Here is a 26,957-nt window from a genome sequence, read left to right as displayed (position 1 = left end):
GCTGACAATATGAAATCATTTGAGAATTTGTGTTTCTTGTATTAATGTTTTCTCCTTCAAATGACCTTAACTTAAATTATAAATCGGATGTTGCGTCCCGACAGCTACTCTTTAAGTTACTCTTACTTGACTAGTACTTCTCCCACTTATTTAACTCTACTTGAGTAATATCTTGGACCATTACTTTGTACTTCTACTTTAGTACTATTATTTTGAAGTAACGTTAATCTTACTTGAGTATTTTTTTCCTCGTGCAGCCTGCAGTGAGTGAATAGATGATACACAACTACAGAGCTGTCAGTTTTTACACCATTTTAAATTAATTTGATTTACTTTTTATATGGGCCAGAATGAAAATGAATTATGTGCCTCTCACTCCAAGAAAAACAACTCCCCCCAGAGACTGAAAAAAGAACTACAGAGAGAACAGGCGGGCCACACAGGAGATGTTATTAAATATAATTTTAATACTTTTCATAAAAAAGGTCGTAGTCTATTTTGAACAAGGTGACTCCACAGAGCTCTGGGCCTCAACAAACCAACGTGTCCATGGAAACGCAAAAGACTGACAGCTCCACCTGACGGGACAGAACCAAACTACAGACAGAACATGATCCAAGCCTCTGGAGGTAATACACAACAGCGCCAGGGTCAAGCACAGCGGGAATAAATAGAAATAAAACAAAGAGGAAATCAGTATTTACATGTACAAACTTAAAAGTAGCTGTGGCGCAGTAAGAGCACGGGGGTCAGCCAGTCCAGGCGTGTCCACAGTCCTGTCCCATCCTTCTGTATGTGTAGGGTTTACAGAATATGGAGGGGAGAAGGAGACGGGGGACCCCAGCTGGCCCTCTCACACACAGAATGCTCGGAATAAACCGACAGGGCCACCTGTCCAGTGAACATGTTTAGACAGGTGCACTCACACACTCCACACACGAGCGCATCCTAAAAACTTTCTTTTTTTTTTTACAATAATGCCATGACTTTTGCAGAGCCTCGTCCTTCAGCCTGGAAGTGTAAATGTGGTCAGGTAAACTGCAGTGAAGGGTCAGAAGATGCTCCACTCAGAAGAGGTTCTCTTCAAAGATGGCCATGAGATCACTCTGGAAGTTGATGTCAATGGTGTCGGCCATCTGAGAACAACAAGCACACACAGGTTACACATGACTTATACAGTTTCCCTGGCTGTGGTTCTGGAAACACACAGAAGTAGTTCACAGTAGTACTTAGAACAGTACATACAGCCTCGCGGTGACGCCTCTCTTGCTCGCGGCGGCGTGCTAGCTCTCTCTGTTGGTCCAGAGCCGTCTGCACTGCGGCAGGAGATGTGGGTTGTGTGGGCGGGGCTTGTGGAGGCTGTGCGGGCGGGGCCAGTGTAGGTGCAGGAGGGGTGACGGGCTGTGGAGATGGTTGCTCGTGGCGACGGCGGACCTCATCATGTGAGCGGCGAACCTGCTCCACTGAGTCGTCCTCATCTCTGCTGCTTGGACAAGAGGAGACAAAGAGATTAGACCTGCACCAGTCTGTCACACAGGAGCAAAGAGATTAGATAAGAGTTCAAAAGCACTTAACCCTACAAAATAAATGTTTATACTGATAATAAAGGTATTTTAAAACTTCTGTCACCACTGACTTCAGTCCTCGTCACTCATGAATTATTTGATTAGGTTTTGACGATGGACTAAATGTTAGATGTAGTACACGTTAGCGGCCACTAGAGGGCGAACTACTATGTATTTAATTTTATCTATGTATTTAATTTGATGAAACTTGATATAAAACGTTTTTTTTTACATAAAAAAAATCCAAACCAACTCTATTTTATAAAAAATCTAAAATATGTAGAAAGTGAGTGAAACCTGACTTTTGGTGGAGCTCTAAATGCTCTAATGTCCTGTCCACACTTTCAGATTCCTACAAAATTATAATAAAATAAATAAAAAATTCTCCCAGAATATTAACTGTAAAAAAAAATCAACGGCTATTGACAATATAGGCCAACATGGTTAGAATTATGTCTATTTAAGTTTAATTTATATTTAAAAAACAAAACAAAAAACATGGACTTTGAAGTGCCAATGTCCAAATGCACATTTGATTGAGCGCACTGCCTTTTGTGACAGTCAGCATGGTTCTGGGGAGCTCTGCTGAACAGTTGACATCTGCCTGGGTTTAAGATCGCTCTGCTCCTAAAACTGAATGTCCACTGCATGACTTCAGATCACTGTTGCTCCAATGTTTCACAGTGAGACAGAAACAAAGATTAAACAGAAACATCGTACATCCAAAGACCAGCTACATTAACATTAATTGGAATTTTGTTTGCAGAGTGAGCCATTGATGCAGAGCAAAAAAAAAAAAAATCAATATATTTAAGCAGTACTATCAGTGGGGCGTGTGTACTTCTGGTGAGCACAGTACCGTTGCTTGTCATGCTCGTGGCGGCGGGCTTGTTCTGCCTGTGCCCTCAGTTGTCTCTCTCTCTCCTCTTTCTCTCGCGCAGCTCGTCTGAAGTGCTCGAAGCTGTCGCTGGACGAGCGCACGGAGGAGGCCTGAGACGACTGGGACCTCTGAGCCAGACTCGCCCAAGAGCCCATGTTCTTCAGCTTCACATCCTGAGAGGACACACACGGGACACAAGAGAGGACATAGGTAGGTGACACACAGAGAGGACACACAGACACAGAGAGAGGATACAGAGAGAGGACAGAGGGAGAGAGAGAAGAGACACAGAGAGAGGATACAGAGAGAGGACAGAGGGAGAGAAAGAGAACACACAGAGAGAGGATACAGAGAGAGGACAGAGTGAGGGAGAGAGTTAGAAAGGATACAAAGAAAGGACAGAGAGAGGACACAGAGATAATAAACAGAGAAAGGACACACAGAGAGGACCAACAGAGAGAGGGGACACAGAGAGGGAAAGGATACACATAGAGGACAGAGATATGACACAGGGAGAGGACACACAGAGAGACAGAGAGAGAGAGAGAGAGAGAGAGAGAGAGAGGACACAGAGAGAAAGGGTACACATAGAAGACACAGAGATAGGACACAGAAAGAGAGAACACAGAAGACACAGAGAGAGAGACGACACAGAGAGAAGACACAGAGAGAGAGAGAACATAGAGAGGACACACAGACAGAGGACGCAGATAGATGATACAGAGGGGACACAGAAAGAAAGAAGACACAGAGAAGACACACAGAGAGGACACAAAGAGAGGACACGCAGAGAGGACACACAGAGGATAGAAAGAGGGGAGAGACAGAGGACACAGAGAAGACACACAGAGAAGGCACACAAAGAGGACACAGAGAGAGGACAAACGGAGGACACAGAGACACATACATAGAGAGAGGACACAGAGAAAAGACCAGGGAAAGGACAGCAAAACATATTTAGATAAGAAGCACTAGTAAGAGGGTGTATTATATTTCTTATGCACATAACATATTTAGGTCACCATGTTACCTTTAATTATTTTTATTAAATTATTATATAAATTATATAAATAATTTTATTTTTATTAAAATACTTAGTTTCAGCTCTGAGTCCTGCCTCTCTTTGCTATGGCGTGTTTTTGATGAGGGAACAAAGGTATAACATGGTAGAAAAACTTTAATTTTGTTTGTTCTACTAAGACCGACTGTAGAAAAAAGTACTATATCTATGTATTTTATTGAGACAAAAAACAGATCGGTACATCCTTATTTCCACTGTTGTTATTTGGGAGATCAAGTCCAGATTTAGTCCTGGTTTAGTCTCACTATGATCCTGACTTATTCCTGGCAGAGTTTTGGTTAAGTCTTAAAGGCCTTGTACCTGATTTTTCCCATGTATTTGAGAAAGTGCACGTTAACAGGCCAGTTGTTAACTTTGCCGTCGCTGCAAAACTCAGCTCTGGTCTCTGAAAGCTGTGAAAAGCTCTTATAAATTCATCATGGTGAATAATTAGGATGCTTGAAATGGATACGGTAAGGAAGGACTAACTTTGGACCACTGCAAACTGTTTAGACTGAACCAGTTCTGTTTTTCACACTTTTAAAACGGCACATTTAATTTGCCGTGGGTTTTAGATGTCAACTCATTTTGGTCCAAGGTGGTACTTGTGTTTGTGACATTTCAGAGTGACTGTGCAGTGCCGTGCTGGTAAACACTCACAGGAGTCTTCTTGGAGGAGATGGGTGCCTTGGCCTCCTGCTTGATCCTGTCGTGTTGGGGCCCTGGGGAGTCGAGAAACTGGGGCCCAGATCGAGGAGCATCCAGAGGTCTCCCGTCTGCTCCTACAACAAAGGAAAGAGAGGGTTTACAAGAGCAACAGTAGTGGACTCTTACACTGTTTCTGTGGCTTACTGTGCTTGTTGTCCGGCCTCAGAGTAGGGCTGAAGGGAGACTGGGGCAACACCGGGGAATGGGAAGCCCTCTCCTCTTTGATATTTGTTGTTTTGGATCTCTGCTCCTGTAAAAGGTGAAGCGTCATTGGGACTGACAGAGTTCTGTAGAAACCAGGAGAGAAAGGAGGTGACTTACGTTCTTCTTGGAGTGTGGAGGTGACTGCTGCTCCACTAGGTTAAAACGAGGAGAGTGCAGGAGCGGAGAGGAGCCTGGACGCACACAGCCTACAACACAATCACATCAACACTGAACATCTGTCTCTGCACTTCATACTAGTTACACGGCTTGAAACTTATACTAATATTATTTGTCAATGACCATTTCTGGACTGGAGCCATAAAAAGGGCATAGGTGCCCACCTTTACACGCCTTCTGTTGACCGTAGACTGTATGCATAAACAGAAATAAAGCTAGTTCCCATGTTCCAAATAGGAAGTGAGCATTAACCCCCCCTATATGAGTACGGGTTTTTATTTTGCTATTTTGTTCCTAAATCAACATATGCACATAAATAACAAACCAATCTGGCGCCTGCTTTTCCAGAGGTTGCTCCTGCTAACGTTAGCAAAGGGTTGATTGACAGCTTTGTTGCTTAGTGCCCGCCCCATGCCAAACTAGTTGTGCAAGTGGGACTGGGAGTGTAATTTCTCTTTGGTTTTGTGCTCAGATAAACAAATATGGTTATTGCAGCTAATATGCAGATAACTGATAGCCTCAAAGAACTTCATTTGGTTGCAAGCAAAGCTATGGGTGACATCACACTCCCTCAGTCCACTTCTATTATACAGTTTATGCTACTGACATATATTAAATAAGTATACTCATGTGTGCACCTGCAGAGTAGGGCTCGGCTTTGATGAGAGCCGAGGTCAGCTGAGGCTCTGTTGGAGCTGCCTTGGGCAGGGGGTCCGGCCCTTTGTGGACAGGGGGGCAGTGGGGGGTCAGTCCCACGGGCTGTGTGTGTCTTTGGTTGAGCACAGGATTGAGGAGCTCCTGTGGTGGTGAATGTGTGTGGGACCCTCGGGCCTGCAGAGACTGTAGGAAGCTGTGCACTTGACTCAAAGGAGGGGTCTCCTCATCGTCCTCCAGCAGAGCCTGGGGGGGCTGTGCCGACAGTGTGCCCAGGATGTGTGAGGGGGGAGAGGGTACACGGGGCCGGGTCATGCTCTGGGGCAGGCTCAGGGGCAGTGGAGGAGCTGAGATGGAGGGCAGTGAGGACAGAGGGGCCTGGGGCGGTTTGGGAGGAAGAGGAGCAGCACGACTGCTGGGCCTGGAGGGCTGCTGCGGGAGAGCACTGTGGACGGCTGTGGACACAAAGGTCAAGAGTGAAACTAAGCCATCAAAAACAACATGCTTGCTGTAGATGTGTGTGTGAGAGTACCTGGAGACGGAGGCACGGGCGGGGGCTGGGGGACAGGGGCTGTGGGCACCTGGCTGCTCCCACTGTTGATCAGTCCCAGAGGGTTGGGGAGGACAGGCTCTGCGCTGGGCTGGCTCAGGTGCTGTGTCAGGTGTTGGGTCATGTAGTGGGTTAGAGGGTCGTATGCAGGGGCTTGTGTCTGCGGTGGAGGAGGGGGCCCGGGGGCCACAGGAACAGCACATGACTTGGACTGCACCACCACTGTTGTGCTCAGGAACTGTCCAGGGGCCCGCTTCACATCTTTGATTCTGGAGGTCATCTTGTGTTGTTTGGGAAGCAGCCCTGGTACCAACACATACTCCAGTTAAAGCTGCGGGTATCCAGTCTTACAGTAATATTCATGTACACAGACACATACCATGGCCAGTGTCTTCACTGCCTGAGGCCTCACTGTCGTCTGAAGAGGAAGAGCCGCTCTTCATCTTCCTCACATCTAAAGACAAACACAGTCACATTTAGTGTTAGGCAGAGATGGATTAGGTTGTTAGGTTTAGATGATGTGTTTTTCATTTACTGTCTCATAGTAAAGTTGTACCTGAATGTTTCTTCTTCTTGCGCAAACAGTTGGACACGTACTTCTCCAGCTCTCGCAGTGTGGAGGGTTTGAGAGCTTCAAAGTCAATCTCGATCTCGTCGGGGTTGGAATTTTTCAGCGACGGCTCTCTGCTCTGGATGATGTGCACCACACGACCCAGTTTGTCTCCAGGCAGCTTGTTTATGTCCAGGCTCAGTTGCCTTTTTTCCTCATATGTCATGGGTGGCCATTTACTGGGCTCTGTGGAGAGAGAGTGATTATAAGGACATGTAGCACAAGCATTTAAACAACAGATACATGAGTAACTTTACCCCCATCTGCGTCTGCTTCCAGAGCTGCAGAGGGGAGCAGAGAGGTGGGGCCGCTCAGTGGTGGGACCATTGGACCAAGGCTCTTCAGTCCTTCTTTCTTTCTGTGGTGGACACAATATGGCATTAGACTCTTTGAGTAAATGACCATGTGATATCCAAGTACTCTTTTGTCTCACTGACCGGAGCCTCTTCTTGTCCCTCCTGTCTCCTGGAAAGTCCTTCCTGTCCTTCCTGTCTCCGGGGCAGTCTTTTCTGTCCCTCCTGTCTCCGGGACAGTCCTTCTTGTCCCTCCTGTCTCCAGGAAAGTCCTTCCTGTCCCTCCTGTCTCCGGGACAGTCCTTCCTGTCCCTCTTGTCTCCGGGACAATCCTTCTTGTCCCTCCTGTCTCCAGGGCAGTCCCTGGTGCTGCGGCTCTTTTTGGTGGGTTCGAGGTTGTCATCTGCACACAGTTTTTGCTTGTGCTTCTCCTTCTTCTTCTCCTTCTTGTCCCGGTCTTTCTTCTTGGGTTTACAGGTCTGGGGCTGGGACAGGGCGGCTAGCTGCTCATGCACAGCTTTGAGCTACACAAAACAGAAAGAGGCACTTAAGCTCTGATGGGACTACTGCAGTCAAACATCCCGAACACAGAGACACTTCAAACCTGCTCCTGTAGCTCGGCCAAGCGCTGCTGGCGCTCGTGGTCGGAGCCCCCCACTGATGACTCGGTCTCTGAGGAGGCGGAGCTATCCTCAGACACCACAGGGGCAGGGGGCAGGCGGGTGGGGCAAGCGGAGGACGGGGTGGGCACAGGGGCAGTCTTCTCCGGCTCATCAGGCATTTTAGCAAAGCGCATCTCAAACACATCCTGTGGAAAAAGACAACATGAGAAACACAACACCACACAGTCTAATACAAAGACTGTACAAGAGCCATCCACCGAGAAATCACATTATGGGCTAAATACATGACAAACCTACAGGATTTTAGACAAATATGCAAAAAAATCTACAATAACAATCTGTTTGCGGTAAATACACTGGAGCATCATTTGCTTTTAATTGATGACATTTTTCTGATGTTTCTGATGTTTCAGTTTATACACACTGGACTGTGCAGTGGTCAAACAGGTAGTATACGGTTCATCCATAAGTGCTTGATTATGTGCTGTCCGGTGCTTACCTGCAGTTTGCGAGCCATCCCCACAACATCATGGTCCGGGGGGTTGTACTTGTAACAGTTGGAGAACATGAGCCGGACATCTGCTGCAAACTCCTGAGCGTCTTTATACTGTCGGTTGTCCAGCTTTTTCTGTAGGACACATTCAGATCTGTAGTATCAGAGGGAGTCTACCATATGGGGGCCTAACATGAACTGGTTTAACCTAGGCCTGTCACAATAACACATTTTAAAGTGCAATATATGGATTCTGAAAATAGTGATAAACGATAACATTGAAATGAATGTATACCACTTTCATAATAACCTTAAAGCAGGATAATCACAGAAAACCCTTTTATAAGTCAAATCATATAAAGTGAAGGATATATCAAGCAATAAAGCATCGCACGCATATATATAAAAACACTGAATTTATATATTTGTTTGAATACTGTCACACATAGATATGAAAACTGTTTATACTAATTCATATATTGGTTTGAATACTGTTTAATGAAGTTACACATTGATTTGAACACTGTTTTAATGCTTAAACACTGAAATCATTATAAAAGAGCCCTTTAAAGGCAACATTGTGTGCTCTGAATAACGGGAGGCAGCTGGGTGCTTTGCTGAAACTCCTTTACAGACATAAAGCAGCCAGAGATGACTCAAGGCTGAAAAACAGACCGGTGCAGTCAAGGGTGTCCGGGAGAAGTGAAAGAGGTTTCGAAGGAGGAACCAAGGCGTGCACCTGCTCAACACACTATTTGCATATTCATGATTGTTGTTTTCTACCTTTGGGTCGAGGGAGAGGCAGGCAGTCAGAGCGCCTGGCTTAAATCCTGCGTACGTTGGCTGTTAGGGACAACGGTCTGACCCCAGAGCTCTGTATTAGGATTGTAATTGGCAGGGAACACATTTTTGTGATTTTAACTGATTGATTCCAGTTGTCATTTTTGATAGAATACGCCTAACAGAAGGATGATGTGGCAGGTCATAGACAAATAGTACAAAGACACATTAAAGTAGTTAGATCTAGTATGTATAAAGTGTCATGTAAGAGAATTATTGGGCCACCTACTACGTGTCAAGTCATTACATAGGCCTAATAGTTCATAAAATCAAGAACGATTTCCCCACGAGTGTGAAGAAAAGGTACACGCAATAAATATAAATCCTGAAAAATATGATCTAGCTGTTCATATCGTAATTACGGTGACAGGCCTAGTTTTACCTTGATGGTGCTGAGGTCCATGGGGTGCTTGATGATGTCATAGTAGTCGTGCAGGCCCAGAGCCTTGACGTCCACAGGCTTGTAGAAGGGCCAGGCGTAAGCCACGTGTTTCTTAGACAGCATCTCTTTGAGCAGGCGCGCGCACGAGCGGAGCTGCTCCTGTCTCTTGGGGGTGGAGGCCCCAGAGTCCAGAGGCAGGCCGGGCTGGTGCTGCGAGTCGGGCTGAGACGTATCGTGTTTGGGGCGCTTGGACAGCCAGCTGGTGTGGCGCTGGGGGCGGGGCTCGCAGGGAGCAGGAGAGGACTCACTGTGCTGATCACTGGCTGTGGGCGTGGTAGTGTCAGCCTTCCTCTTCTGACTCTTCTTTTGCTGCTAACACACAACACAAACAACAGGCATTATTCAACACAAACAGATTATTGTGTTTGTTTTGTTTTTACGGAACATTTGTCGCACATATAGATCGCTCAGTTACATTTTGTTCATTGTAACCTCCAATCTGGAGCTAAATTAAAGGTCCTATATTTTCTGAGCAAGTCAGGGCAATACAAGAAAACTCAAACTTCAAACTGAAAAACATAATGATCAGAGAAGCTCAAAAAAGTCAATTTGACATAATTTGACCCTTTTAAGTTAAAGTTGTGTATTAATTATATTGATGATTTGCTACATCACAATAGTCCAGGTATTGTAAGACTATGAGGGACAAAAAAAGATTAAGAGGGCCCGGTTTGGTCCCCTATGTTGAAACACAGAAGTACCTTGATGAAAGGCGGAGAGCTCTGCAGCACTGGGGCCGGCTGGATGGCCTGGTTTACTGTGAGCGGAGCAGGAGGGAGAGCAGTCATTCCCTGGGTAAACAGGTGAGGCGTGTGCGAGGAGGGGGGCATGCGAGAGGAAGGGGGCAGGGGCAGAGCTGTGGGGCCCATGGTTGTGGGTGCCATGGCTGTAGGTCCCATTGCTGTAGGTCCCATGCCTGTGGGGCCCTGGCCCAGAGGGACTGTCTGTGTCAAAGAGGAGTAACCCAGAGTGTGGGGGGTGCTGGAGGCAGATGACGTGTCCTGTCCCGAGTCAGACTTGATCACTGCTGGAAGAAAACAAATATTAGAGTACGTGAATGATCATTTTGTGCACAGTGTTTCGTATAGTCATACAACAGCATGCTATTGTTAAAGTCAGCACTTTAAGTAATACAGTCAAGTGTGTCTTTCCCCAGTACAGATATACTGTAAAACCAGCTCAAAATGAGACCACTGTGTACTGCCTGTATCTAATAATAAAGCCTTTGCATCTTCTGTAAATCAGTGCCTGTTAGCATGCTAGTTGTTGTTTATCAGTGAAAAGCGCTTAGAAACTCATTGCAGTGAATAATTAGGATGCTAGGAATGTGTTAGGAAAGTGAGGAATAACTTTGGACCACTGCAAACTGTATAAAATGTTCTGTTTAATAGTACAGTGCCTTTAGACCTCTTATGTTTCCCTAGACAAGATTGTCCAGAACTATGGCTTACCAAAACAAGTGAGCAGAGCAGATAGATAAATTTAGCAGATAGGACCCACTTCGACACCAGCTCTTTAGTCTAACCCCATGTATAAGACACTCACCGGGCTCTCTCCCTCGCCGTCCTTTGGTCACCACGGCGATCTCGGTCTCCTCCTGAGGCATCTCCGTGATGAGCTGCAGAAAGAGCTTCTCCAGGGACTCTGCCATCAGCACTATGTCCTCCCCGGGCTGGGCACAAGGGGGCAGCAGATTGCATGATGAGGCTGCGCTCTAACACATGATCTGTACATAGTCAGCACTGAGATTTCATTGAGCTCACCTTGTTGTAGATGTAGCAGTTGGTGAACATGGTATTGAAGTCATGCATGCATTCCTGTGCATTCCAGTAGTAGTGGTTCTCCAGGCGTTTCTTGATGGTCCCCATGTCCATAGGGTTCTTGATGATCTTATAGTAGTCCTATTGATATTGACATAATTATTAATTGACACAATAAAAGCCTGAAACAAGAGGAAGATTAAAGCATCACAATATTCATCTAAAGCGACTTAATAAAAAAAACAACTCTGCTGACTTCCATGTTGGAAAATTGTGGAGCTAAACGGGAGTCGATTTGGTGCATTTACAGTATGTCAGCGTAAATGTCGTCACAACAAAACACCACGTGCTGTCGGCCCCTCCTATGGATGGCTGTACATCATGTTAGAAAGTAGTGGATTTTTTTTTTCCATTTGTGCCAAAATGGTAGCACCATGTTGCTGAATTTTCACAATTAAGAAAATAAACTTGGAGAACAAAGTAAGTACTGTAGTGAGTGTGTACCGGTGGCGGTGAAAACGGAGCAATGACATCTTGAATACCGGAGAATAAAGATTATTCAAACATGCATAAATCACTCTTAATACACCTTTGAGAGGGCAAATGAGAAGAAAAACTATTATAACAGGGTTATAAGATCTAAAAAGTACATTTTCTACACTATGTCTCCTTTAAGACAGTGCAGGGGCAGATTGGATCAGTTTTTTTTTTGCATTTGGAACTATGACTTATAATAATACATCTTTTACTAATACTAAAAAACAAGGCTCTAGTTTGACCATACAAAAACATGTAAGCACTTACCGGGAGGTTGAGTTTGACGGCGTCTACTGGGGCTTGGAAGGGCCAAGCAAAGTGGTGTTTCCATAAAGTCTTCAGCACAACCTTAAGCAGGTACTGAAGGTGAAATGAGACTGGGTGAGTATATAGTACACACACAGCTACATCCCACGTCCCTATGACCCCTGCAAACTTAAATCCAAAACAAGGGCAGACTGACGTAGGAGCTTTGGACCTGAGGAGTGTGCTTGGGCTAGTATGAACTAAACAGCCGTACAGCCGTGGTAGCGGCTAAACTACTTGCTTAGAATCGGAGTCTATATGTATGAATAGGCGCTGCAGAGCTGGCCACTTGAACCTGCGTCTGGTGAGACAAACTAGACACTTGTCCTCCTGCCTCTGCCTGGACAGGTGAGCTTGGACCTGTATGTATTTTCAGGAAGGCTTTTCTCTGCTGTCACCACCAGTATGAATCCTCAGGGTACACTAAAGGTTAAAGATCACGGCATGAGTGTCCAGTGTGCTCTCGTCCTCTGACAGGGCTCATGGTGCGTGTGTCTGTCACATGAACACACCGTCCTTTTGGCTGAACACCCTAAAACACAAGGACTGATGGGAGTGTGATGGCTCCAGTACCTGCAGCTGGTTGGTCTGGCGCTTTGGCCGTGCCGGGTCACAGGTCTCGGGGGGCGGGGGGTTCCAGAGCAAAGCGGGGGTGGAGAGAGGGGGCATCCCACCCTCCGAGGCGTCCCCCATCTCTCCTCTGGCCTGAGGCGCTGCAGCAGACAGGGCAGACAGGGCAGGGGGGTGCAGGGATCACCCCATCAGGAGCAGCGGCATCAGGTGCAGCACAGAACACTCTGGAAGACAACACAGCATTCAGTCAGGGCTCAGTCTTTATCACTAGAAGGCACACAGACAGGGATGAGGACAATGTCTCTCTGGTATTTTTACTTGTTGGGCAGACCTTCATATTTGGTGTCTTATCCAAGGACACAATGACAGAATTCATAGTGGGAGCTGGAATTGGACCTGCAACCTGTGGGCCAGTGGATTTGACCTCCAAACTTCGGATCAGAGAATGAGCACTCTACCATCTGAGCCACTGCCACATATGGGGGAGAGGCCAAGTCATGATGAACGACTTTACGGTAATAACTGATGCTGCAGCTGGTGTCTGTCTGAAGCTCTGTTACTCAGGTTAGACTTTAATCTAAGTTTTGTTCTGACTCTAACAGACCTGACTTAGTGGGAACTACAACAGATGAGCTGATTTTGTACTGCTCACTGTACTGAACACTTGTATTGATCACAGGCTCCTGAAATATGTCATTCAAATCCATTTAGCATTTTTTCTTTAACTTTAATCTAGAGAAAAGAATGTATAAAATGCATAAGACTTTTTGGCAGTGGTTGCTAATGTGTGTATTGTGTCACCATGGTAACTGATGAACATTCCACCATAGACATACAGGCAGAACACCCCCAGCATGATATCATTATTATCTTATCTTTGTATTCTTTGTGATTTTATACCTGTGTGCAATTTGTGTTGTGTCTCTGTTTTGCTGCTGGACAGGTGAATTTCCCTGGCTGGGGATTAATAAGGTATTTATCTATCTATCTATCTATCTATCTATCTATCTATCTATCTATCTATCATGTCAAAGTATCAGTACCAATTGTCTGCATTGCCTCAGTCCATGTGTGCCTTAAGGGAAGGTGTGTGTTTGCTTCAGTGATGTGTCTTTTTAAACTCAAGAGGTGGGTCTTAAGTAATTATTATAAAATATAACCAATAATACTCCATAGATGAGATACTGTATTCATTTGATCTACTCACAAACCTTAGGTCACTGAACCACCAATCGCAGAAAGTTTTAGCCTCTTTACAGTTTGCTGCTGCTGCTTTTATTCAAGGTGTTTTTCAGCAATCCCCAATTAGAGATTGACCGATGTGGGGTTTTTCATCGACTGCTCTGTTGAGACAACAGAGCAATCGATGGCCGATAAGGTCTGCCGATGTTTTTGGGCCAATTTAGATTATTTTCCCCAAAGTATTTAATTAAAATTTCCTACAAACTCACCCACAGCCCCTTTTTTAAAGCACAAACCCTTAAAAGAGCTGTGGTAATGTTTGAGTGGTTATGTGGTTGGTATTAAAGTGTTAAAACAAAGCTTTGTGTGTATTTTTTTAGGCAGCAGATCGACCAAAACAAAATATCGGCCTATGCTGGGGATTTAAGGCCAATGGTTGATACGCTAAAAAGTCTAAATATTGGCCCATTACATATGCCAACTGATACATCTCCCATTAAATCACAACTATACACTAGGTATGGTGCGATATTAAAATTTGGTGTCAGGATTATCATGGCCAAAATAATTGAGATTAATGATTATAACTGGATAATGATTAAAGTTGCTGACAGTTTAAAATTGTAGCCCAGTGGGTTTTAGGACCCAGATGTAAAACTTTATTTGCTGTGATGTCTTTATTTGTTGTGATGTCTGTTATTTAGATAAGCTGATTCCTTATTAATTCCTTATTTATAATGCAAATATAAATGTAATATATTGCAAAGAAATGTGAATGTCATTTTGCATGATTAAGAGTAATGGTTTATTACAATGTTATTCAGTACATTTTTAAAGGTGCTGGACTATAAAAGTAGAGTTTACCATAGTTTATGGTTTATAAATGTTAATTGTTTGAAATGTAAACTTTTGATGTTGAATATCCTTGGGATGTATTGTTTACATCACATGATTATAAGCTACACTGAAAATATTTTTTTGAAGAATATGATTGATAGAAATAATTGTTAAAGTGTTTTAAACCACTTGCATTAATACTATGACCACACAAACTCTATTGTAATAGTCCTGTTCTCCATACAGGCTTAGGTGTGGACTGTGGAATTGGATTTGTCCCTGACGAGGGGATGGTGAGCCTTCCTGTTTCAACTTAACTGAACCAAACTAAAGTTGTCCTTCTGAGAGCAGGCTGTTCCACACCACTATGGACAATTGAAGTGTGGTAGGACGGTACCACAGCAGATGTTTGACTCGACTAACTAATAACTCACTATTAAGCAGGACATACATACATACATATATATATATATATATATATACATATATATATATACATATATATATATATATATATATACATATATATATATATATATATATACATATATATATATATATATATATATATATATATATATATGTATATATGTATATGTATATATATATATATATATAGCTCAGCTCAGATAGGGACATTGGGGTATATTTTGTTTTGTGAGTGAGTGAATGTTTCATGTTCAATATGTTCAATCTGTCCAATACAATTGACCTAAGCTTCACCTGTAATTATTAATTTTTTTACTTAAGCTTTTGCCTTTTAAACCTCTTTCAGAATTTAGTCCCTGGTCCATCGTATACCAATTGCTAATTTGGTTGCTAATTTAAGCAGTTACGCAGCAATTGGCTTATTCTTTCCCATACCTGGTTACATTATGGAAGTGTGAAACTGAAAAGTAGGTTTGTTCTGCACATTCTGGCGATATAACGGTTATCTTTATTGTCAATTCTCACGACTGTATCAAATGTCCCACAAACCATTATTGCCGTCCCTTTTTAATCACAATAAACCATATTATTGTTTAGTGTCCCATTTCTCCTTTAATACACTATTTCTTATTCAATTTAGAATGTCTAAAGGGTCCATGTATCAGAAGAACGCCCCCTATGGCCCAGGAGTGACTCGATCTGGGACCATTTGTATCATGTACCCGTCTCTCATCTCTTTGAGGATGTTCTTGTGAGGATCAAGACTTCTGTGGTTGATGGAGCGCACCTTTAGTACTTTTACTTTTATGTAGGTCTGGTACATTCATGCTCCTGACCTCAGCTGCTGGACTGAGGCTGGAGCTCTGTAAACCTCATACACTTTTACTGAAGGACAGCAAATATGTCAAAATCATGGTGTAAGCTCCTTGTCTGCCGTGACCTTTAACATGATCATAGACACTACATACAAATACCCAGTGCTGTTCCCCTGTCTCCATGGAGTCTCTGTACATTTAATGTGGAGTTTGGTCCAGAACTCTCTATTAGGACATGTGGGGGAGTCTGTCCCGGGAGGAGAGGTAGGCTTCATGGGCAGAATGTAGGGCCTGTCCTACATACTACAAGGTTACGTGAACGCACCACTGTGGATTACCCTCAAGAAATGGTGGTATAATGCTTAAGTAATCGTTTGTGTGAAGGTAGTAAATGTTTCCGTCACCTACAGCAGTGTGTTTGTGTGTGTCTGTGTGTGTCTGTGTGTGTTTGTGTGTGAGGGGGCGCAGGACAAGCAAAGGGCCGCTAACTGTGTTTGAGAAGATCACGTAGATTTGTCCCGAGCTTCTGCGCCACAGAGCGCGGCCTACGATGCAAAAGAGGCGTAAACTGCGTCATGAATACGGTCTGAGCTACACATAAACATCCGGCTAGCTCCTAGCACGCTAAAGGCTAATGCTAACGCGCGCACTGACAGCGCCGTGTCGGGCACGTACAACACACACGTACAAGTATTACAGGCGGAACTCAAAACCACATAATATGAGCCATAGCACCGAATAGTAGCCATAACAGAGCCGCTACCCATCCCCCGAGCCGGCCCGGCCTTTGGATAACTCATGCTCAGCTCCACACTGACACCATGCCCTCACAGTGACAGCGCGCCGCGGAGGAGCGGGACAGGCGCGTGGGACAGCTCCGGGGATAAAGCACCGCCGATAGAAAGAGCTCCTGACGGATACAGAGCCAAAAGAGCCGTGTGTACCTGGTACTGTCAGCTGTCAGCGCTCACACTTCAGCCTCAGCCCAAATCCAGAACAAACAGTCCCGACGCTCTCACGTCACTGACGTCACACGCACAGGGACGAGCCGAGCGCATGACGCGCGCATCACGCGACGCTCGCGAGAATCACCGCCACCCTGTGGAGGCTCCAGGGTGCGCCCTGTGGAGGCTCCAGGGTGCGCCCGTGGAGCCTGCGTCTGCAGAGCCTGCGTCTGCAGAGCCTGCGTCTGCAGAGCCTGCGTCTGCAGAGCCTGCGTCTGCAGAGCCTGCGTCTGCATCACAACAGTGTGCGTGCACAAAAGGGCGGGTTGGAGAGAAGATATATCACTAAATTATGAAAAAGGCTTAGGTTTAGATAGCTTTTGGTTTGTGTAGATATCCACACAGCTTATAGAAAGCTATGACCTAAGATGAACGCTAGAAATACTTTATCTCAAAATAAACAACAGATTTATATTCCGAACAACATTTATTTTAGAATGACACATGATATACAACATTTGAGATTTCTGGGAAAGAATTCATTACCTCCAGGTACACGCTGCCACAAAGAGAGAGCACCAACAAGGCAAAAATAATGAATGGAATTATCCAGCTCCTTCACTGTGTTGTTATTCTTAGGGATGTGAAGATTCTACTTTTACAAACCTTCATCCAAAAATAAAAATATACATACAAAAAAAATTAAGTTAAACCAGTCCAAAAAGCAATCCTGTTTTATCCTAATCATTTGTCTGGTCCCCAGGACACACAGCGTAAGGATTGACATTAGAAAGCACAGAGTGACTCAAATGGGTTTCACTTTACAGTCTAGAAGTGATGCCGATTAGATGAACTATATAAAAAAAATAAAAAAAATGGACATGGACGAGCTTGGCGAGCAGGCAGTGGTGGAGTGTCCTGCCCGGGGGTTAATCTGCAGGCTGCTCCGCTCCCTCTGCAGGCTGCTCCTCTTCCTCAGCAGGGAGCTCCTCCTGTAGATCCAGTCCCTCTGGCAGCTCATCATGGACCACAAAGGAGCACTCCTCATCTCCCAGCTCAAAGCCTTCATCCTCAGGATGGAACTCTGCAACTTCAGCTTGACCCACGTGGTCTTCCTTCACCAGGGATGCACCTGTCACTGCCTCTGCTCCCTCCTGCAATGACACCTCTGTAGCCCCCTCAACCTCCAGGCTCAGAGGGGCTTCCTCCAGAGCATCAGAGGGGGTGAGACCCTCCAGTGGCTGGCTGTCTGCCTGCTCCCCAGTGAGCTCTGTCCCGGACACATCCATGGCCATGGAGTCGTCTGGCTCCTGCTCGTCAGGGTTATCAAAGAAAGGGTTCTCCCCCTGTAAAAAAAAAAAAAAAAAAAAAAAGTGATGCGTGTTACAAGATTGCTTTACATGGACACAAAGGCTGGAGGATTGTACATTTATCCAATAATAATTTGTGACAAATATGATATTTAGATGCAATTATACATTTTGAACTAAATAAGATTCAATCAGCACATCTATAAACACATTCAGACACATGAACGTTTGAGAGAAGCCAGCATTATTGATTACTAAACTAATCCCAAGTTCCAATGCATTTCAGAACATGTTTGTAGAGCTCTAAACTCCAGGGTCTGCTGGGTTTGTCTTTTAAAATGCCATTCTCACTTTTTTTTTAACAACAATTTCATATCGTTAAACATCCTTACAACACTTTAAGCAATAACCAAACTTTGACCCAAACCTTGAGATAGCTCTCCAGCTTCTTCCCGATGACTTTGTGGTTGAGAATGCTGCGGGCCACAGACAGACTTGCCCTCTTGGACTGCTCCATCATGGCCTACAACACAACAATCAGGGAAATCAGGAATGCTGCAGGTCAGACTGAGATATGAATCTAATCTATAGAAAGAGGGTCTGGCTGAACCACACGACAGTCATCACGATTCAGACACTGGCCTTCAGCAGTGCAAATATGTAATGAGAACAATTCAATCTGATTTACTTTTGTAGAGCAGAAAATCATAATTATCAATAACAGACAAGCAGATTAACCAACATTCACAGGATGCTCTGGACATCGTGTTGACAGTTAATGAACATCTCTAAAATGGGTACTGTGACTTTAAGACTAAGTATCAAATTTTTCCCATGTATTTGATCAAAATGTGTCTTGCCCCAGTACAGATCTGCAGCTCTTGAGGTCAAAATACTGTGTACAGTCTGCATCCAGTCATAAAGTGTTATATTATTTGATAAACAGAAAGTGTGTGTTAGCATGCTTGCTGTTGTCAGTTTTACCGTCATGGCAAAACTCCGCTCTGGCCTGTGAAAGACCTCTGTAGACTCAAAACCAAATTGTAAAACTGACCTAAAAACGCTACAAGAAGTAAAAGGAGGGTGGACTTTGTGAAGTATTACTGCATAGTTTGGGGATTTACTCGGAGGGTTTTACTTGCATCAAGTTTGCTATGACCCACTGGTGGTGAAAACTGTACTGAGCATAGACTGTATTAAGAAGTGGACTAAGGGAGTGTGACGCCACCCATAGTGTTCGACTCCAGTCAAGTGAAGCTCATCGGGGCTAGCAGTTATAGAGGCAAATTTGGAAATACCTTGCAACCAAAGAGCCAATCTGGAGCGAGGCTGTTGAAGGCAACGCCCCTTACCTCCCATACTGCTGGTTTAGCAGGAAGTGGACACTTGGCAATGCTGTCAGTCAAACATGTTGCTAACACTAGCAGGAGCAACTTCAGGGAAAGAAGGCCCCTGATTTGTCTGTTGATGTTCATGTCTTCAATCATGGACAAAATAGCAAAATAAAAACACAAGGATTATGTTGAACTGGTTTATATGAACATTTTGACACTAAAATGACAAGGCTCAATGCAGCCAAAGTACTCACTTCCTATTTTCGACTGCGGCGGCTAGCGTATTTGCATGTCCATTTATATATAGTGTATAGTGTGTACTAAGCTGGTTGCATCTCCTCCTGTTGGTAAAAGTGTGCGTTTGGGCGCTGTACCTTGCGGTTGTAGTTGTGGTCTGGAGACTTGAGGTGCTTTTGGATGAGGTGGTTCTGCATGGGAATGAACAGGTCACAGGCGGCACAGTGAGCAGCCTCCACCTTTCTGATGAAGTGCTCCAAGCCCAGGTCTGTGCACACAGAACAGAAAACAGACAAGATGACAAAAGTTTGAACAATCACAATTTCATCACATGTGCAATCAAAGTGGCACATTCAAAATGCACTACACAACGTTTTTAATGGCAGGTCCTTAACCTGCTCATTACTTTGCCTGGAATGTTCCACAGACAAAAAACAAAAACAAAATCAAAGATAGATACATTTAATGCCATTCCGTGGAATATTCCTAGCAAAGCAGCATAATTTCCAAGTTACATAATGCACCTTTAACAGAAGTGTCAATTTGTAAATTTGTGATCTAAACAAATTTGTGATGTAAACAATCTAATACCTGGGCCTCACTCCCGCTCACCCATTTAGCCCTACAGGTACTAAATTTTGTCCAGTGGATCCAAAGCGGTCTTTAATGAGGAGACAATATAAGCGTTTTTTGATGAGGAGACAATATAGCATGGCTAAAAGGTCCAAAAAGTCAGTTTAGTCCCACTTTTAGAGCTTAAAGAGATGCCATTTTACTGTTATGGGTTATTAACTGCTAACACATACTATATTTAGATCATCATCGTATCAGGTTTGTTGTGTACAGTTTTTGTATCACACTTTTTTATTTGTGGAGAATTGTAGTGTGGGAGCATGGGTGACATAGGCTTGTGGGCGGAGCACTGCACAGTATCTTACAGCTAACCGTACGGAGGGCTCGAAAAAGGCCCGGGAGAGATCGCTAAAATACTCAAACATGCATGAATGACATCTAAAACCTCTTCAGGCATGTTCTGGATGAGGGAGCAACATTATATTAAAAAAAAAAAAGGTTTTGCACATTATCCTCTCTTTAATCATATTTTAGTATCACTGAGGACTGTACATACTAAAAATATTTTTCAAAGCTCGTTGTGGACAAGCATCAGCTTTCCACTCAGAGACAACTGCAGAGCTTTAAAAAGGTTTACTCTGCCTGCTGTTCTTATCCTCGCCTACTCCATTGACCAATCAAAAAGCTCTCCAAACCCACTATGCCCTTAGTAAGTATGAAACTGCAGCAGGCGGCATAGGTGTACTTGTCCTTGAAACAGTAGCCTGCTCACCTCTGGTCAGATCCTGCTCCCTGTACACCTGGCAGATGGACGCAGAATGGTTCTCCAGCTGACCCACGCGGAACTCTGTCTTCCTCAGCTTGTTCTGCAGATACTCCTACGACACAAGCACCAGAGATGAACAACACCACACATGAACGTCAGCCAAACTGAAAAGCCACATACACAAACAGGCAAAAGTTTGGATACGCCCTCTCATTCAATGTCTTTATTCTTTAATTTTACACAGGAAAGACATCAAATATACAATGTATGATATATGAAATTATATAGAAAAGAAAAAATAAAATAACTCAATTTTATATTCAAATCCTCACAATGTCCACCTGTTTGCTTTGTCAACACTGAAAACCCTTGGCCTTCTCTAAATGATCTTCATGATGAAGTGTCCTGAAGTTTTTACTTCACAACTGCGTCAGAGTCAAGACAGGTTGAATCCACAGACCACTGGCTTAACAGGGAGCGATTGCTTAGCAACGCTGTCAATCAAACCTGTTGCTAAGGCTAGTGAGGGTGTGACCTCGGCAAAAGAGGACATCTCATTGGTCAGTTATTAATGTTCATATCTTGATTTGTGGACAAAATAAAGGGTAAAAAAGGCCCATGTAAAGTGGGTTAACATGAAAATTTTAAGACCAAAATGGAACGTCGTGTCAGTACAGCCATGACCATCTATACATACAATCTATGTCAATCGCAGTGGGCTTTAAAGGGCACAGGGCTGCTGAGCTTGAGCAAGTTTCTGATTAGGAAACCATGGTTCAACAAAAAACAGCTACAGAAGGAACCCAATATCATCCCTATTGGGTTTGACAGTATAATGGAATACACCAAGGCGGCGCATACCTGCAGGAAGTCCGTGGTGGGTTTGGACAGCTGACTTTGGAGGAACTTGAAGTGGTCTTTATGGAAGCGGCTGGTGAGGTGGGCTTCCATGTCCTCCTTGTAGAAAGAGCGGAACTTGCACACTGAGCAGGTAAACATCACCCTGAGGGAAGCAAAGAGGATGGAATGGCATCAGGATTAACAGGGAGGTTATATTACTCTAAAATTCTTGTTGGACTAAACACATATGCTGCCGATCAATTGGTCAACTAAAAAGGGGACACAGCAAAAGTTCTCAAAACTACACATCTCTATGTATCTTACCCAAACTGAGCTCACAAGAGTGTACCTGGAGGGGGACTTCATACAAAAACAACTATTTATGCAGAAAAAAAGTACTAAGAAACAATGTATTTATATAAAGACAGATTAAACTTACTGAGTTTAATCTGTCTTTTTGTAAATACAAAAAAATACCAATACTTAGTAGTAGTGTAGTAGGTGTGCATACTAAAAATATTGGCACAAAAATTCTTATAAAATGTATGCCAATTATTGGAGCTTAAATGTAACTTGCTCTGATTGGACGCATTACTTTCCATGGTGACATCCACTAGAAAACACTTCTACTTGAAGGTCAGCCACCTGCTTGTCTCTGAAAAATTCCACAGTATTGAATTAAACTCATCTGTCTAACATGCATTCAACTACATCTGTTGTAGTCGCTCAAAATACCAGGAAAAAAATACATATCCTTATTGCCTCTCCACAGATCAGACCTGAAACTTTGGCTTGCTGAACTGCTTTTCTCCATGGGGATAATAAGTTAAATGCTAAACTGTGAAACATTTAAAGCAAAGCAATAACATCCATGGAGACAAGAAGGTGGCAAACCCCACACCAGAATGATTACATAGCACTCTGTAAAGTAGTTGGTCGAAGCCTCATTTTGGCAGCGTCCTTACCGCTCAATGAAGCCCCTCCTCTTCCTCATCCTCTGGTGGTTGCTCTGGGCCGCTGGGGTCTGCTTGCTCTGGGCCTTGCTCCCCTGACCTCCATCCTCCCCCTTTGGCTCAGCTGATGAATGACAACACCTTTAGGTCTATGGTACAACACTAACAACCAAAGAACAGCAGTGAAAGCAATACCTTTTTCTGTAGTTTCTGTGGCCGACACGTCCTAGGAGGAGAGAACAAGCCAATAAAGTGGGACTAAACACCAAAATGTTCCTTGGGAATACCTCATAGCCTTAGTTGGTATAATCTGGCCCTTTTCACCACCAAAGAAAGATTTGGCTTTCCAAGTACCTCCAGATCTAGACCAGGTATATAACAACTACTGCAGGTCTAATGTAGGGCTAAAATGAGATCTAAAAGTGGACTGAGACATAGTACTGGACATAGTAAAACTATGAATACTCATCAATGTGTTGGTTAACAATTCTGTCATTCATTATCTACTGCCTCAATGTACTTTGTATGAACTGCAATTTAGTGAGTCTTTAATCTACGTACACATTATGCGCACACATTACATGCATGCACATGCACTCCCGGTGTGTATGTGCATGTGTTTGAATGATACACACATACACTTTACTTGCATACACATGCACACGCACACCCGGTGTGTGTGGGCATGTGTATGGATGTTATACACATACACACTACATACATACACACACACATACACACGCACAGATGGTGAAGGAATGTATCTATGTTTGCTACTGCGATGAAATCTTAATGGTGTGACTTAGTTAAATATGGGGGGTAAGCGCTCACAAGTATTTTACTTCTGCTTACTCCTTTTGAGCATTGTACAAAATTTGGGATGTGGGTGTACACTGTTTCGTTTTTTTCATTATGTCTGCTCAAATAAACAATATTCATTCATTCATTCATAAAAGTGGACTACACCATTTCTAAACAAGAAATTATCCAAAAGAGGATGACGAGCTGAAGAACTGAAGAGCTGTCCAAGTACTACCTGAAGGAGCTTACATACCACAGCTTGAGTAACACCCAAAGAGTATGCTACACCTGCATAAGTTGACACATTTAAAAGTAAAACTCAGGTTAGCTTCTTTCAAAAATACTAAACTGTGTGGTGTGGCACTTTGAGCACAGACATGTTCAGAAAATGACTGAACTGTATAGACTTATTGGTCCTGAAGGGATTATATCTTTTAAATCGTTTTAAATCAAGTGTCGAAGAGCCTGGTACCTCTGAAGCCTTGGATTCGTCCCCATGTCCGTTCTTGTCTTGTGTCTCTGTAGGAGCACAGGGGACAGATGTGATTGCACAGGTGGCAGGTGCAACAACAGGGGCAGCAGTGAGCACAGCTGTAGTACCTGGAGCATCACCAGCGGAGGCAGCGTCTCCTGTTGACTCTGTTTTGTTTATTTTCGACTCGGGCTCATCTCCTTCTGCATTCTGCCGCTTCTTCTTCTGTGGCTGTTGCTTCACCTGCTACAGCACACAGCGCTCTTTAGCACGTGCTTCTACAGAAGGTCACAGCACCAGGGGGACTATTGGCACACTACATTAACACTTTTACACTAGTGTCATCAGAAAGTACTGTGCATGTGGAACACTTGAGAATACAGGGCCAGAGCATTGGGCCTTGCCCTTGTGGGACGGTGTAGGGGACATGTTGAGGACCAGCTCAGATAGAGGGGCAGTCATGCATGCTGAGCTGCCGCTCCTATGCTTATATGGGCTCTGTGTGGGCATTATTTCAGGAGCTCTCAGACTATGGAGGTACTTACTTTGTTAAGGGGTCTCTTGCGGCCTCGCTGGCGGCCAGCCCGTGGGCCCCCTCCAAAATGCCTCCCGGGGAAGTCGTGAGGGCCCTGGCTGGGACCCTGGCTGGGGCCCTGGTGGAAGCCCCCGCTCTCAGGGTACATGCGGTTGGACAGGAGGGATGGGAGCTTGCCTCTACCACCTCCTGGAGACTGGCCCCTGTGGCCCCTGTGACCACCGAAGCCCCCCGTGTTGCCACCCCGTCGGGGGCTGTGGCGGTTGGCTGAAGCCCATCCTCCAGAGCTGGCTCCCTGGCCCCCGCTGAAGGGCTCCCTCATATTCGGTCGCATTTTAGCAACTCCGTATGAGGAATAGTCATCAAAGCTTGCCCCTGAACCCATCCCCATCCCTCCTCCGTAGCCAGAGCCTCCGCGGTGAGTCAACAGCATGTTGTCACCCCTGCCATCCCCGTAACCATAGCTACCAGATCTGTAGAGATCTCGGGAGGAGGCCAAGGAAGAGCGCGAGTCCATAGACTCATACTGGTCATACCTGTGGGAGGAGGAGAGCAGTCACAGACAGAAGAGGTGCTGGAGCCAGGAGCACAGCTCTGCTCCGTGCTCTCAGGTGCCCTCACAGTCCAGAACACATGTGACAGAGGAGCACTAAACAACAACACACATATCAGACAGTGTGGGCTCTGGGTGAGGGGCGACTGCAGCTTTCGTCAGATTCTTAACATTTCAAGGCTCTTTTAGAACCCATAATGGCTGGATTTTCAACTCTAGGTTGGGCCAACAAATGGAATCAATTCATAGCTCCATGAACTACAGCCACAATGTAAGGCGAGTTCAAATGAAGGGTAAATACTAAAATTGGATGCCAGAAAGTACATTCTGCAATACTCAAAGTTATAGGCACACACACACTTGGCCGGGCCTGTTCCCCTCATATGAACAGTACAGTAGGTTTGACCCTCCTGCGGAGAAGCTGTGGACTCTGCAGTGGGCTAGGCTCACCTGTCCCCCTTCACACCCCCCTCCAGCTGGGACAGCATGTCCAGCCGCTCGTTGATCTTGGCGATAACATCATCAGCATGAGACCCTGTGGACGACAGGAGGCATGGAGCATTTATACTGTGTGTCTAACAGAACCACAGGGAAAGCCCCAGTCCCAAGCTTCAGGGTGGGACCTGAGGAACATCTTAAATGTGCACAATGACAATCAGTATGAGTTTGAGCACTGAAAGAACTTCACATTTCCAAGAAGGTTTTACAGTTTGGCTCCTAAAGACAAATTTAAAGCAAGGCTCCCAGAACAGTGCGTAAATGTAGACATGATTCTTACCTCTGCTGCTGGGGCCTCCACCTCCCCAACTAGAATAACCTGAACACGGGAAAAAGCAGAAGTCAAATGTTGAAGTAAAAAAGACAACGGAATCTACATACACAATATTCATATATTTCCAAAGTACAGCGGAGGTGGCTCTTGCAGCTGGAGTAATGTCCCACCATAAAGCATTAGAGTGTTACAGATCGTGCAGCTGAGAACACAAACGTAGCTCTTTGGCTAACATGGTGACACGCGACAATGCGCTAACAGTCAGAGTAAAATGGAGCCACAGGACTGAGCCTCTGAACTTTACGCACTGCTGCGGTCACATCCAGAGCCTCACAACATAAGAACACGAACTCATTGTGTGAACACGTAAACACTGGATTAATTCACACGCTTGTGTTTTAAAATGCACTTTGTTGCGGCTAACAGGACTAGCCTAGCCCCTAGCAGCCGCATTAGCTCGTCTGCAGAGGGGTGTGGCCTCTCTACACTAAAGTGCGGGTTTGACGCAGAGAGCGGCGCATAAGTACCAGATCCGTATCCTCGGCTGTCCATGGCGCAGTGCGATACCCGTGTGCCTCTGTGTGTGCAGGACAGGCTGAGGCTGGAGCAGAGAGCAGACTGTGCAGAAAAGCAGTGTGACGAGTGTGAGGAGCAGCGGCGCACTGATGCGACAGAGGCTAAAACCACTGAGAGCGCACTGCTGACACCTGCTGGAGTGGAGGAGGATAACAGACTACAGCCAGGGGCCCGGGGCCACTGAGGGGCCCCAAGTTCATCGGGAGTGATTGCCTACTTTTATATGTCTCATGTATGCTGTAGTCTGTAGAGCATAGACCTAAACATAATGGAACCTGGAGACCTGACTTTAGCCATATTACACTCTGCTCTGGGTGCGCAGGGCTAATTATAAGTCTCTTTGATGGCTGATCATTTGTAGCAGGCATACATCATGTTCTTATTTGGAGAGGATCATAAACTGGGACTGCAAAGCCCTGGTGAGATCAGCTGAATGCTCAAAATCCCTCGTGTGAAAACCACGAAGAACTTAAGGAGTTTTGATCAGTGCATTGGTCCTATGGCTGACATTGTGTAGACTTTGCACCACACATTCGAAGTCATCAATAGACTACTGCCCAGGAGGAGACTGACAAACGTGTGGCTGCCTATCTGTGTCTAAGGACTCTCAGACAGACACAGTCACCTCTAGTCCTGCAGGCAATGTGGGTGAAGTGCTCTGCTTAAGGACACAACAACTCAGGTCTTCACAGATAAGAACTAAAATCGAGCTACCAACCCAAGGTACTTCATCACTGAGGCGTCAAATCATGT

General features: G+C 44.8%; 2 protein-coding genes across 4 annotated transcripts; both read right to left on the bottom strand.

Moving 5' to 3' along the window:
* Nucleotides 1–447: 447 nt before the first annotated feature.
* LOC117389702 (bromodomain-containing protein 3-like) lies at nt 448–16,573 on the bottom strand. Of its 2 annotated transcripts, none has more exons than XM_055223850.1 (21): nt 16,483–16,573; nt 12,276–12,499; nt 11,664–11,756; nt 10,863–11,000; nt 10,645–10,771; nt 9,801–10,123; nt 9,040–9,408; nt 7,824–7,952; nt 7,306–7,509; nt 6,846–7,225; nt 6,666–6,766; nt 6,355–6,594; nt 6,178–6,252; nt 5,781–6,101; nt 5,233–5,703; nt 4,535–4,623; nt 4,358–4,463; nt 4,166–4,287; nt 2,425–2,618; nt 1,246–1,483; nt 448–1,136 (listed from the first exon to the last, which is right to left on the bottom strand). In XM_055223850.1, exons 2-21 carry the CDS (start codon nt 12,393–12,395, stop codon nt 1,068–1,070), a joined length of 3,909 nt encoding a protein of 1,302 aa, XP_055079825.1. In that variant the 5' UTR covers nt 12,396–12,499; nt 16,483–16,573; the 3' UTR covers nt 448–1,067. The 2 variants fall into 2 exon arrangements, with proteins under 2 accessions (XP_055079825.1, XP_055079819.1); XM_055223844.1 differs by having other exon boundaries at nt 9,040–9,411; nt 9,801–10,126; nt 16,483–16,567.
* Nucleotides 16,574–16,953: 380 nt separating this feature from the next.
* On the bottom strand, nt 16,954–26,318 carry akap8l (A kinase (PRKA) anchor protein 8-like). 2 transcript variants are annotated; one of them, XM_033970557.2, is made up of 13 exons: nt 26,156–26,318; nt 25,635–25,673; nt 25,307–25,391; nt 24,314–24,839; nt 23,897–24,014; nt 23,769–23,815; nt 22,691–22,721; nt 22,508–22,619; nt 21,564–21,705; nt 20,709–20,814; nt 19,501–19,631; nt 18,220–18,315; nt 16,954–17,828 (listed from the first exon to the last, which is right to left on the bottom strand). In XM_033970557.2, exons 1-13 carry the CDS (start codon nt 26,178–26,180, stop codon nt 17,412–17,414), a joined length of 1,875 nt encoding a protein of 624 aa, XP_033826448.1. In that variant the 5' UTR covers nt 26,181–26,318; the 3' UTR covers nt 16,954–17,411. The 2 variants fall into 2 exon arrangements, with proteins under 2 accessions (XP_033826448.1, XP_033826455.1); XM_033970564.2 differs by having other exon boundaries at nt 17,027–17,828; nt 23,897–24,011; nt 26,156–26,296.
* Between the last annotated feature and the right edge of the window lie 639 nt (nt 26,319–26,957).

Source organism: Periophthalmus magnuspinnatus, chromosome 1 (assembly GCF_009829125.3).
Source record: "Periophthalmus magnuspinnatus isolate fPerMag1 chromosome 1, fPerMag1.2.pri, whole genome shotgun sequence".
Lineage (NCBI taxonomy): Eukaryota > Metazoa > Chordata > Actinopteri > Gobiiformes > Gobiidae > Periophthalmus > Periophthalmus magnuspinnatus.
This window is presented reverse-complemented; position numbering and strand designations above follow the sequence as displayed.

Excerpts from the sequence above, each read along its gene's own strand:
- LOC117389702 (XM_055223844.1), bottom strand. The coding sequence starts at position 12,395 with ATGGGGGACGCCTCGGAGGGTGGGATGCCCCCTCTCTCCACCCCCGCT. Across the intron at positions 7,226-7,305 it reads TGGCCGAGCTACAGGAGCAG|CTCAAAGCTGTGCATGAGCA; the intron begins GTTTGAAGTGTC and ends TGTTTTGTGTAG. Across the intron at positions 6,767-6,845 it reads AGGGACAAGAAGAGGCTCCG|AAAGAAAGAAGGACTGAAGA; the intron begins GTCAGTGAGACA and ends TGTCCACCACAG.
- akap8l (XM_033970557.2), bottom strand. The coding sequence starts at position 26,180 with ATGGACAGCCGAGGATACGGATCTG. Across the intron at positions 25,392-25,634 it reads TGGAGGCCCCAGCAGCAGAG|GGTCTCATGCTGATGATGTT; the intron begins GTAAGAATCATG and ends TGTCGTCCACAG. Across the intron at positions 22,620-22,690 it reads CACAGAAACTACAGAAAAAG|CTGAGCCAAAGGGGGAGGAT; the intron begins GTATTGCTTTCA and ends GTCATTCATCAG.